Consider the following 12,305-nt stretch of genomic DNA (forward strand, 5'->3'; position numbering starts at 1 on the left):
TCACTGCGGCCATCTCTGTAGGTGAGTAAGAACCAATCACAATCTTCCACCAGTCATTCACCCCTAAGCAAAGAAGGTTCAGGGCACACCTAACCTTCTGGTCTTCCGGACAAGAACACGTGAAGAAACAGCCCTCCATGTCAGACAATCATCTCATCACCATAATTGGGTCCTTGACCCCATCAAACTCCGGAGGTTTCGTGTTACTGAAGTTCCGATACTGGAAATATTCTCCTACCCCATCGGCGGCGACGACTGTAGTGGTTGATGCAGTGGGTCCTGCGTAACAGCGACATAGCGCTCGTCAAAAAGCTCAATCATAGCGGTCTCACTGACCCACACATCTCTGGAATAGCACCCCAAACAACTGAAACTACCACTTTAGTGATCAACTCACTAATCTCATCATCAAGTACAACTAACCTCACTGGCTCACCACCTCCTGAACCACAACCTCCAGACCCCGATCCTCTAGTGATCACCATGCTGAAAAATAAACATTAACTAATCAGCTCACCAATAGAGTAACATCCTACAACTCACATACCTAAACCTCGGGTATTGTGGTTTCCTTGACATGCATACGAGTCTTGTGCTTTAAGTAGTATGGGCCCATACTACATTTCATACCTACTCTTATTTGTCTCAGTAATCGTCACAAAGCCCTATGGCCACTAAGCCCTCTATGCTTGGTGAACACGCAACCTAAAACACACTCCTAAAGAGTGACCACCCTCCTAGTTCCACTAGGGCTCTACAAATCCCGCTCACGGCCCATGAAACCTCCACTAACACTACGGTCACCTTGCATATGTCGACCGTATATACCGCCAGATCCGATAGACATTCGAATAAGTGATTCTACCCTAAGCCCCCAACCAAACAGGGAACATGAAGTAAGGGTAAATCAAGAACTCTAAGGCTATAAGATCCTAAATATGTACAATTATAACACATATACTCAACTAATAGCAGCAAAAATGTCGGTTCCAATAAGCAATTCAAAGAAATTTCCTAGGCTATAAGGCATCATGTATCAAGCAATTCTATCACATAATTCCTGAGGATCCTTAACCTACATTCTAGCATGCAGTTCTATCACATAACATATCGACATATAAACATAACATGTGTGGGTATCCTGGGGAACTTTCCTTGAGCTCCGGCTGATTGTACACATCGCATCCTCCTTGTGGTTATTTGAAAAACAATTTTGAAAAAATCTTTTTGTAGATTCTTAATTTGAGTATGGAATTACACGAATGCTCATCCAGTTCACTCCAACCATGGCACTAATACCAACTTGTAATCTCCCAAAAACCAAAATGAAAATTTCATGTTAAAACACAAACTCATCAATCCACAAGTTACCAAAACATTGTTTACAAATCATAATAAGTCCAAATATTAAATCAGAGTATCGATCAACATAAACTACGAGATGATGTGTACAATCACGCCTTCGCTTTTCCCTGCTCATCAGAGGTACATGAAACATTGGAATCAAAATTGTAAGCCACAACTTAATGAGTTTCCCAAAATACCCCACAACACAAACAAATACAAATACAGTACAAGAATGCATACATGTTGGTCCCTGACCTCAACCTAATCATACTGGGTTTGTTGGTTTACATCACAGAGCCGTAAAACCTCAACCCAACCGTCCAGGGTTTGTTGGCACATGGCCCCAACGTCACCATATCGGGTATGTTGACTTCTAGTCTCAACCCAACCATATCGGGTTTGTTGGCACGTAGCCTCAACCCAACCGTCCATATGTCGACATATACACAACAAATCACACATAGAACTATCATATATATATATATATATATATATATATATATATATATATATATATATATATATATATATATATACATGTGTGTGTGTGTAAAATCAGTAAATGGGACACCCTTGGTGCCTTAGACCCATTGGCATAGTGAGAGAACTCACATCTCAATCCGAACAAAATCTGAAATAAATCTCGTCTCTGAATATCGGCTCTACCCGTCACCTATTATTCAAATCATTGCCCAATTTTAATTTAATATCACAATACCCATATTACCATCTGGTCAAGATTGGTCAAATCATGGTCAAAGTTAACAAACCAGCCGAGTCAAACCAGATCGAGTACCAACGTACTCGGCACGTACGTCGAGCGTACGCACAATCTACATTGGGCCCTCATGCAGCATAAGCTCAACGTACGTCCATATATGCCCAACGTATGCAGTGACTTAATAAACTTACTTTTGAGGTCTTATTGCCTTAAATAAACCCAAACTTAGAATATAACAACTAATGTTTGAACTTATGGACATCAACTTCTTGATTTGTGTATGTATATGTATGAAAATACAAAAAAAATATAAAAGTTATAGAAACTGATTTACTAAACAGTAAACCAGTTCAACTAAAAAAACGATTTTTAAAACATTAATGAAAAATATTTTTAAAACATTAATGAAAAATAAGGGACAAATTGAAATTATAGTAGCCACGTCGGCAAAAAGAACATATATCAAATTCGCGACAGGAAACGAGTCTCCAGAAGGAACGAGAAGGGACGAATCGGAGTCAAGCAGGTCAAGATTTGCAAATATCATATTTCTCAGCCGTTGGATTCGATATTTTGGTGTTAATCTAACGGCCCAAAATTAAGGGGAGGAAATTTCTAGAAAAACCATATTTGTATAAAACCCCTTGCCATCATCAACCTCCACAAATCGCTGAAAACTGTTCAATTTTCTCACATATTCTCCTTGCATTTGTTTTTTACGAGCTCTGTGCTTACTTTTTGTGATCAAGTCGACAATATGGTTGGAAAAAGTGAAGGACCTGCAATCGGTATTGATCTAGGTACGACGTACTCGTGCGTCGGAGTATGGCAACACGACCGCGTCGAGATTATCGCAAACGATCAGGGTAACAGGACAACACCGTCCTATGTGGCTTTCACCGATACCGAACGTCTTATCGGTGATGCTGCTAAAAATCAAGTGGCGATGAATCCCATTAATACGGTTTTTGGTAAGCTTTCCTTGCTATACTCTGTTTCGCCTGTTGAGTGATTTGTTAGACGTGGAAGTGCCATGAGTCCATGATGTTCGTTTTTTCACATTGATTTTTGTGGATTTAGTTTGATTTTGTGTTCATTGTTTAAGTACTTATATGTCGTATATTATTTTCGATGTTATAGTTTTCTTGTTTATTGATGCTAAGCCAGATCGATTTCCATTATGTTTAAGTGCTTTAACTCATCGTAATTTTTTTTGAAACCCACGTAACTCACACAATGATAAATTTGCAATGAATATTTGCTCAAATCGTATCAACTGGTTCTGTTGTATGGTTGAATCAACCTTTGTTACCTCTGCTCATGTAGATTATGTTAACCTCTGTACGCTAGAATAGGATAATGAGGTTGGACATATTGGATCTCTCTGTTAAAATAGTTTTTATAACAATTGTATGTATGTATGTTGATCTCTCTGTTCTGTACGGTTTTTATTGTTTTCTTCTCGCCTGAAAGTGTTTTATTAATCCTTGTTTCATGATTTCAACAAATACAATTTCTGGTACTATTTACATCTGCTTACTAGATTTCATACTCACAATAAGCTTGGTTATAATGGCAGATGCAAAACGATTAATTGGCCGAAGGTTTACCGACTCTTCTGTCCAAAGTGACATAAAGCTATGGCCATTCAAGGTCATTCCTGGCCCTGCCGAGAAACCACTGATTGTGGTGACATACAAAGGAGAAGAGAAACAATTCGCAGCAGAAGAGATCTCTTCAATGGTTCTCATAAAAATGAGAGAGATCGCAGAGGCATACCTTGGCACATCTGTGAATAATGCTGTCGTCACTGTCCCTGCTTACTTCAATGACTCTCAACGCCAAGCCACAAAGGACGCCGGTTCAATTGCTGGCCTCAATGTAATGCGTATAATCAACGAGCCAACAGCTGCTGCTATCGCATATGGTCTAGATAAAAAGGCATCCTCCTCAGGGGAGAAAAATGTTCTTATTTTTGACCTTGGTGGTGGTACTTTCGATGTTTCGCTTCTCACCATTGAAGAAGGTATCTTCGAAGTGAAAGCAACTGCTGGTGATACACATTTAGGAGGTGAAGATTTCGACAACAGGTTAGTGAACCATTTCGTACAGGAATTCAAGAGAAAGAACAAGAAAGACATTACTGGAAACCCTAGAGCTTTACGAAGATTGAGAACCGCATGCGAGAGAGCAAAAAGAACGCTTTCTTCTACTGCTCAGACAACAATCGAGATTGATTCTTTGTTTGAAGGTATCGATTTTTACTCAACCATCACCCGTGCGAGATTCGAAGAGCTCAACATGGATCTCTTCAGAAAATGTATGGAGCCAGTGGAGAAATGTTTAAGAGATGCTAAAATGGACAAAAGCTCTGTAGATGAAGTCGTTCTTGTAGGTGGATCAACCAGAATCCCAAAAGTGCAACAACTATTACAAGACTTTTTCAACGGAAAGGAGCTTTGCAAGAGTATCAACCCTGATGAAGCTGTTGCGTATGGTGCTGCTGTTCAAGCTGCTATATTGACAGGTGAAGGTAACCAGAAGGTGCAAGACTTGTTGCTATTGGATGTCACTCCTTTGTCTCTTGGTTTGGAAACTGCTGGTGGAGTCATGACTGTGTTGATTCCAAGAAACACTACAATTCCAACTAAAAAAGAGCAGATATTCTCGACCTATTCTGACAATCAACCTGGTGTTTTGATTCAAGTATTCGAAGGGGAAAGGACAAGAACGAGGGATAACAATTTGTTGGGGAAGTTTGAGTTGTCTGGGATTCCACCTGCGCCTAGGGGAGTCCCTCAGATTAATGTGTGTTTTGATATTGATGCGAATGGGATTTTGAATGTTTCAGCTGAGGATAAAGTTGGTGGACAGAAGAATAAGATTACCATAACGAATGATAAGGGGAGGTTGTCGAAGGAGGATATTGAGAAGATGGTGCAGGAGGCTGAGAGGTATAAGGCGGAAGATGAGGAGCATAAGAAGAAAGTGGAGGCAAAGAATGCGCTTGAGAATTATGCGTATAATATGAGAAATACGATGAAGGATGAACAAATTGGGGGGAAGATTCCGGCGGATGAGAAGAAGAAGGTGGAGGATGCGGTTGAGCAGGCTGTGCAGTGGTTGGATTCGAATCAGCTTGCTGAGGTGGAGGAATTGGAGGATAAGTTGAAGGAGTTGGAGGGTGTTTGTAATCCGATAATTGCTAAGATGTATCAAGGTGGTGGTGGTGGTGGTGTTCCTGATATGGGTGGAATGGGTGCTGATGCTGGAAGTGGAAGTGGAGCAGGTCCCAAGATTGAAGAAGTCGATTAAGTTTTCTTTTATTTAGTTTTTATTTCGGTAATATAATGTTTCTCTATTAAGTAACTGTGGGTTATTTTTGGATATAATACGAACGCTTGATTGCCTTGTTTTTAAAACTTACTGTTTAGAACGTGATTCACAAATACCAATTTAAATGGTCTTTCTTAACCTATTAAACACGAAAAGCTTGAGTTTTTTCATCCAAAAAAAAAAGACAATTTACTAAAATAGCATGTGACAAGAAAAACCTATATAAAAAAAAGACAATTTATTAAGTATTTTTTTTTTGTAATTAAAATCCCCAAAGAAAAAATGAGACAATTTACTAACATAGCACCTGACAACATCTAAACAAAACAGTCATGAAATCCCCTTTCTCCATGTCGTGGCGGGCATCATGCCACGACGTGGTTTCTGACTGAAACACTTATTCTATTAAGTTCTTAATCCGGTAAACATCATTTTCTCAAACTTTACAAAGGGTTTTTAGGGACTCAAAGGTCTCATACTTTATGGGCATGCATGAGCCATGTTGTCTCTCACTCAAACTAGGTCAAATGGAAAGAAAATGACTTAAAACTCATTGAAAACTTACAAATCTCATCCAAATTATACATCCAGAAGTTATTAAACTCAAGGGACCTTGGTGATCCATAAAGTTGCAAACTTTATCTCATTTCATCGTTCACATTTTTATATGGACCAAAACATGCTAAGAAATCTAGATCTACAAAGAAGGAATCATAAAAATTGGAACTTGAGTACTCACAAATACTCTAGAAGATGCACAAAAGGATGGAGGTTGCTTGCTAGCTGGATTCATTCACAAGGGACTCCTTGTTCTTCCTTCCAATGTCACAAAAAAGATGAGCTCAAAACTTGTAAGGAGGTTACGGTTTTGTCTAAGGCACTTTGGAGGTCATGGAGGTTGAGGGTGGAAGGAACCCTAGTCATCACCTCTCTTAAATAGTGCACAAAATCCGGCAATCTAGGGTTTACATTGTGGCCGTCTCCACGTTGTGGCAGCCAAGTGAAACATGCGTTTCATGCAACCCTGCCACGTCGTGGTGATCCTTTCGCCACACTGTGGCCGCCTAAAAACTCAAGAATTAAAGATGTGAAGTTTATACCTGAAAACGGGTGTTACAAATAAATACGATATAATAATGGAAACTATTAGTTGAAAATGTATTAACCGATAAAGGAAATTTTTAATTGAAAGTTGTGATTCCTAAATAATTATCTAGTATCAATCAAAACAAAATATCTTATTATAAAATAAAAAGATAAAATTTCTAGTTTTTGGTTAACTGGCCATGACATAAAATGTGAACCGTAATCGAATGAAAAACCGAAATTTATGGCACGATACGAAAGGAAATCGGGACGAAATCAAAATTTTAATTGTTCGTTTTCACAAATCGACATGAAACTGACACGATTGAGCATGTGTTTGTCATGTTTTTCGTGTTTGTTAGTTATATATGATTAAGTATGAATTAAATAAACTAATATTTATATAATGTTATTTTTGTCGTGTTGTGTCGTGTTTGTGTTCACAAATTGACATGAATATAACACGATTGAGCATGTGTTTGTCGTTTTTGTCGTGTTATATATGATTAAGTATGAATTAAATAAACTAATAGTTATTAATGTTATCTTTGTTGTGTCGTATCGTGCTGTTGTGTTTTAATTGGTTCGTTTTCATGTTAGTGAAAAAAACACGATATCATATCATGCCATGTTAGACAAAAACACGACATGACTGCCAGATTTGACAACCATAAAAATCGGTACGGTACGTCGATTTTTATGTTTCGGATTTTTTTAACATCCCTACCAAATTGCTATTTCAATATGGCTGAGCATTCATTTATAAAAACCTTAGTTCCTGATAACCTATTTGAATTTTACAAAAATTATCGACATATTACAAACATAATTCCCGAACCATTAAATCCTTCACATGAGTAGATGAGTAGTGCCATTGGTAAAACACACACTTTCCTTTTGAGTTTCTTCATCATCATCATGATGATACATATATCTATATGTAGTAAGAAAAATATACATCTAAGGACACATATTACCAACAAAAAGGTAACTTTGACTCCTTTGGAACCTAAATTAAGCCATCTTCTAGAGATGAATAACGTATGTTCAACTCTACATGATTATGAGTTGATTGGTATATTTCGTTGTTACCCGCCCTAGCCTTCGTTTTGTAGTAAATGTTGTTGGCTGGTTTATGGCTTCTCCTAGGAATGCTCACTAGGTTTCTAAGCCACACTTGCATTAAAGTCATGGTGTTTCATTGTCTTCACTTTTCTTCCTATTGTCCCTTGACCTTTATGTGCTTTTCCGATGTTGGGATGATGATATCTCAAATGTCGTTCTAAAGTACATAAGCTGTTGAATGTCATGTTCTTGTGAACACTTTCGTTCTCGGTAGAGATTTTTTATGGATAGGATCCCCATTAAAATTAACCTAATTTCTTGTTCCCGAGTCCAATAGATTTAAATGTGCTTTAAATTAATGTTAAACAGCATTTGTGCAATTTGAATACCACCAATGATAAGAGCCATCATTTCTTTTTGAACGGTCGACTTTTATGAAACTAGCAAGGTGCTAGAAAAAAAATATACTATGAAGAGGAAATAGAAAGAGTGATGTTTTGTAACTATACAACACAATTATTTTTTAATTTAGAATTCCTATGACAAATTCAAGAAAGAGATTGTGAAACAATCTCTAAAAAGTATCATCTTTTATTATATTCTGAGCTCTAAACAAAATGATTATGAAAATTCTGTATCACTAAAACGGTAGTAGCCATGCCACCATCACATTGAGATACAATCTTTGAGTCTTATTAAGACCTGGTGTGTCAACCCAAATAATTCTCTCCTTAATCGAAACACAAATGGGATTATCAATATCCCACAATCTACCGACTTGCTCCCAAATAGAAGAAGCAACAAACCATGAATTTAAAAGGTAAATAAGAGTCGACCTCCAACTTTCTTTTCTTTACAATTGGTTCCCGGGTGTTAGTAAAGGAAAGAAAAGAAGGGGGAAAATATCGAAAGAAACGAAAAGAAATGAACAATTGTTTCCTTTTTTCTAAAAAGAAACGTCATTTTATTTATATGCAGATTCTAAAAAAACATTTGAAATTACCTCTTGTATACACGAACATTTTAAAAAAATGCACCCCCAACGGTCCTGGTGATCGGGGAACAAGAACAACTCTTGGATTGCACTACTCAAATTGATCCATCTTGTTAGTTGTTCTTCAATTGATCAATGTATTTATACTTTAACTTCACCTTTTTGCTTCTTCAAACGATCCACAATCGATATATTTGATTGGCTTCCCAAAGGTTAGTGTCATATAGCTTATGAGAATAACAGATGAAAGAAGCTTTTACTATAAATTCAAAGGTTAGTGGGTATTTTTGAAATGGATACTCAGTAACTGTATTTATGCATTGTACTTTCATAAATATTATTCACCAGTATGGGCAACAATGTTTGTCTCATTCCATTTCTTCCAACGTCCATACACTAGACATATCTACTAAACCTTTCTTTTTCTACTCTTGTTGCGAGACTCAAATTAGCTTCTCACATACCTGTTGGTGATATGGTGATTATAGATCATCTGTCATTTTAAGTGTAATTGGAACTTATACTAGAAAGATGATCAAAACTATGATCTAATACAAATCCTAAGATGTAGAGTGCATATTTGTATACGACAAGTTTGATCCCTAGAGTTTATACAATTTCATAATGCTGTGCAACTTACAATAGAAACAAAAAATACCAAGTATTCATTACAAAAACAAAATGTACCCTGAAGATTATACTCGATCCATCAATCCTATACAAATCACCATTAATTCCACCAACCAATGTGGCATCAAAAACCATTTTGGGTTAAATGATGCAAACAAACAATATATATTCATAAAGAAGACAAGATCAACGATGGCACAAAAAGCAACCATCATCTATTACAAATCACTACCAAATCGTCCTACAAAAAACAAGCACCATTATACAATTTTCTTTTTTCAACATTTCAAATAAATAATCCAACAACCAAAGATCCAATACAAAAAGTGCAAAAGATATCTATATAACCCCAATTCCACTTTAGACTTTCTACGGCTTACTCCATCCATCATACATTTCTACCGTTTCTTCTAAAGTTGCATGATATCACAAATCACCCACAACTTTTATGACACAAAATGGAGTGAGTATATATGGTAAAGGTTAGCAAAAGCAATGAAGCCCCAATCTTCTTCTTCTTCTGTAATCATCACCCCTACCCACAAATTCATAAATTAAACTTTTTTTTTCTTTCTGTTCTGTAATATCATCACATCACATCACCCCAACCCAATAGAAATCTTTAAATTAAATTTTCTGACAAGTCAACATACGGTCTTTCATTCCAAGGAGAAGGACGAAGGCAAACACGAACCTCATGTTCTTCGGGTCCTTCACGATGCTTAGGCACAATAATCTCAAGCATGGTCCCACTTTCATCACCATAAGCTTCTAATTTAGCATCTTCCGGAATACGGGTCGGAAGTGGAATTTCCCGCACAAATTCACCGGGTGGGCAATGTTCCGGTGCGAGGTCCGTCAACTTAAAAGTCCGGTCTTTCCTTTTCAAAACGGGCATACACCCGGTGCTTACACAAAAGATTTTCACAATCCCATGTGAGAAAGTGTTCTTCCATGTTACTTTCACCCTTTGAAGATCTGCACATGGCAAGCTTACAACAATCAAGAATCCTTCTTCATCTTCATAAATAGTCTTGGCGGCTGTTACAGGGCCATATGTGTTTCTCATAACACCTGAAAACTCGGTCAACCAATGGGGCTCATGAGGGTGGACTTGGACATCAAGAACACCATCATGAACCCCATCTGAATTATCATCATCGTTTCCATGTGGGAAGAAGTTTTTTCTTCGTTTACTGTTGCAACCCACCATAAGATCTATAGCATTTCCGTTTCCGTTTCCGTTTGCTTCGCCGTTTATTACATGATCTGATAATTGAGTGGAAAATTTTGAAAGATTCAAACCTGATCCATTTAGCAATCTTTTTGGTTGATGATGATTTCCATTTGCTGAATTGATGCTTCTGATAACCGGGGGGGTGTTCGATTTCAAAATCTGTAGTGGGAAGATTCCTCCAAGAACCGAAATCACTAGCATCATGAGGGATGGAGAAGTTTAAGTCACGTCCAGTGAGCTCCATCCATTTTTTTCTTTCGTCTTCATCTAATCCGATCAAATTCGGTGATCAGACAACTTCGATTCCATGAACACACTGTGGATTTGAAAGACCCCTGTATTGTTTTCTTTGCATTCTGTGAGATCTAACAAAGCCTTTATCAGCACTAAATGGGAATGGTTTTTCACCTTGTCGAGAATGGCCATTCATGTAACTTCTCAGCTGCATCTTCCCCAATGCGTTTTCTGGTCTTTCTTTGAATGTCCACATGTACATGTTCTCCATGTCGTGTTGAACCAAGAACACATCCAGCTTCAAATCTGATTTATCATACCCGTTGTATCTGGTTACTTTGTTCTTTGATTTCTCATTCAAAGCTAGTTTGAAGTAGAAGTTAAAGAAAAACCAAGCTCCCTAGACGCTATCAAGACGTTTTGCACACTTTTTCCCAATTTTTGTTACGTTAATATTAGTTTCCACCTCATAATGTTGAGGGCCTAATCCGACATCCAACATATCAGTAGGATCATGCCATGATAAAGGAGGAGGGTTGGGTTCGGCTGAAAGTGGGAGATTGATATCTGGAGGTAAGCTAAGATCCACAGCCCGATTCAGCTCTCTCTCCATCTCATCATGTGCGGATAAGCTTGAATCCATGGAAAGAATCGTCGATAAATGATTGTTGTCCATGGATAAGGTGAAATCTCCACATAATTTTTCTTTCACAGGCATTATCGTAATTTTATCTTCTTCGGTGGAATCCTTAGTCCCACCACAATCAACGCTCAACAGCATGAGAAGAACGTCATATAATCCGTCCTAAAACTAAATCAAATAAAAGAGATCCCCTTTTATACAGAAATTTACCGAAATCAATCCACAGCATAACCAATACAGCTGAACCACCTCAGATACATTTTAATTTCACAAAACCACGAAAAAATTATTGAAATTCTCAACAATCAACGAGAAATTCGATTCGGCTATCACAAGAATCGATCGATTAATACACTCGGTTTCACTATAGAGGAACGATCAACGAAACCCTAACCCTAGAGAAATCAAGATACTGAGAGGAAATTAGGGATAGGATCGAACGATACCTGTGGAGACAACGCATTTGATCGCCGACACCAACGAAAGACAGGATTTGGGGGAACGCTCTGATATTAACCCTAGAGAGAGAAAGAGAAGAGAAGGGAAGGGAAGGGGAAGGAAAGGAAGAGTAGATTTGTTAACGGAGAAGATGAAACGGTGTCGTGTGTGGGTTTGGCGCTGTGAGTCGAGAAGGGGCCTACACCAGTTGAAACCGCGGGGTTTGATCTGACGACCGATATACACGCCATTATACTCTAACACCGTCTTTTCCACGTTCACGGGAGGATCATGTGATGTCTTACTCTTTACTTCTGAATAACCCAATCACATTTCATTCAAGTGGGCATTGGTTTTGGGCTAATCACAAACTACAAAAACCGATACTCACAAAATATTGTATTTTGTAAACAAAGATTTTTGTGACCCCAAATAGGTCCCCCTATACTATAACTATTTTTGTTGTTTTTTCTAACACTATTCCACAAATTGTTGATGAAGATTCCCCAAAATTTACTTGATTTATGTTGTATCTACATTTTAGGAAACCTTACACATTTTCCAAAAAAAAATT

At 37.7% G+C, this 12,305-nt stretch overlaps 1 protein-coding gene and 1 pseudogene across 1 annotated transcript; one reads left to right on the top strand and one right to left on the bottom strand.

Moving 5' to 3' along the window:
- The first annotated feature begins 2,723 nt into the window (after positions 1 to 2,723).
- Positions 2,724 to 5,490, top strand: LOC145088446 (heat shock cognate 70 kDa protein 2-like). The gene is made up of 2 exons (XM_079026804.1): positions 2,724 to 3,039; positions 3,648 to 5,490. Exons 1-2 carry the CDS (start codon positions 2,826 to 2,828, stop codon positions 5,381 to 5,383), a joined length of 1,950 nt encoding a protein of 649 aa, XP_078882930.1. The 5' UTR covers positions 2,724 to 2,825; the 3' UTR covers positions 5,384 to 5,490.
- Positions 5,491 to 9,313: 3,823 nt separating this feature from the next.
- On the bottom strand, positions 9,314 to 12,018 carry LOC145088447 (uncharacterized; annotated as a pseudogene).
- Between the last annotated feature and the right edge of the window lie 287 nt (positions 12,019 to 12,305).

The sequence above is a fragment of the Lactuca serriola genome, chromosome 2 (genome assembly GCF_051521515.1).
Source record: "Lactuca serriola cultivar US96UC23 chromosome 2, Lser_US96UC23_V15, whole genome shotgun sequence".
NCBI lineage: Eukaryota > Viridiplantae > Streptophyta > Magnoliopsida > Asterales > Asteraceae > Lactuca > Lactuca serriola.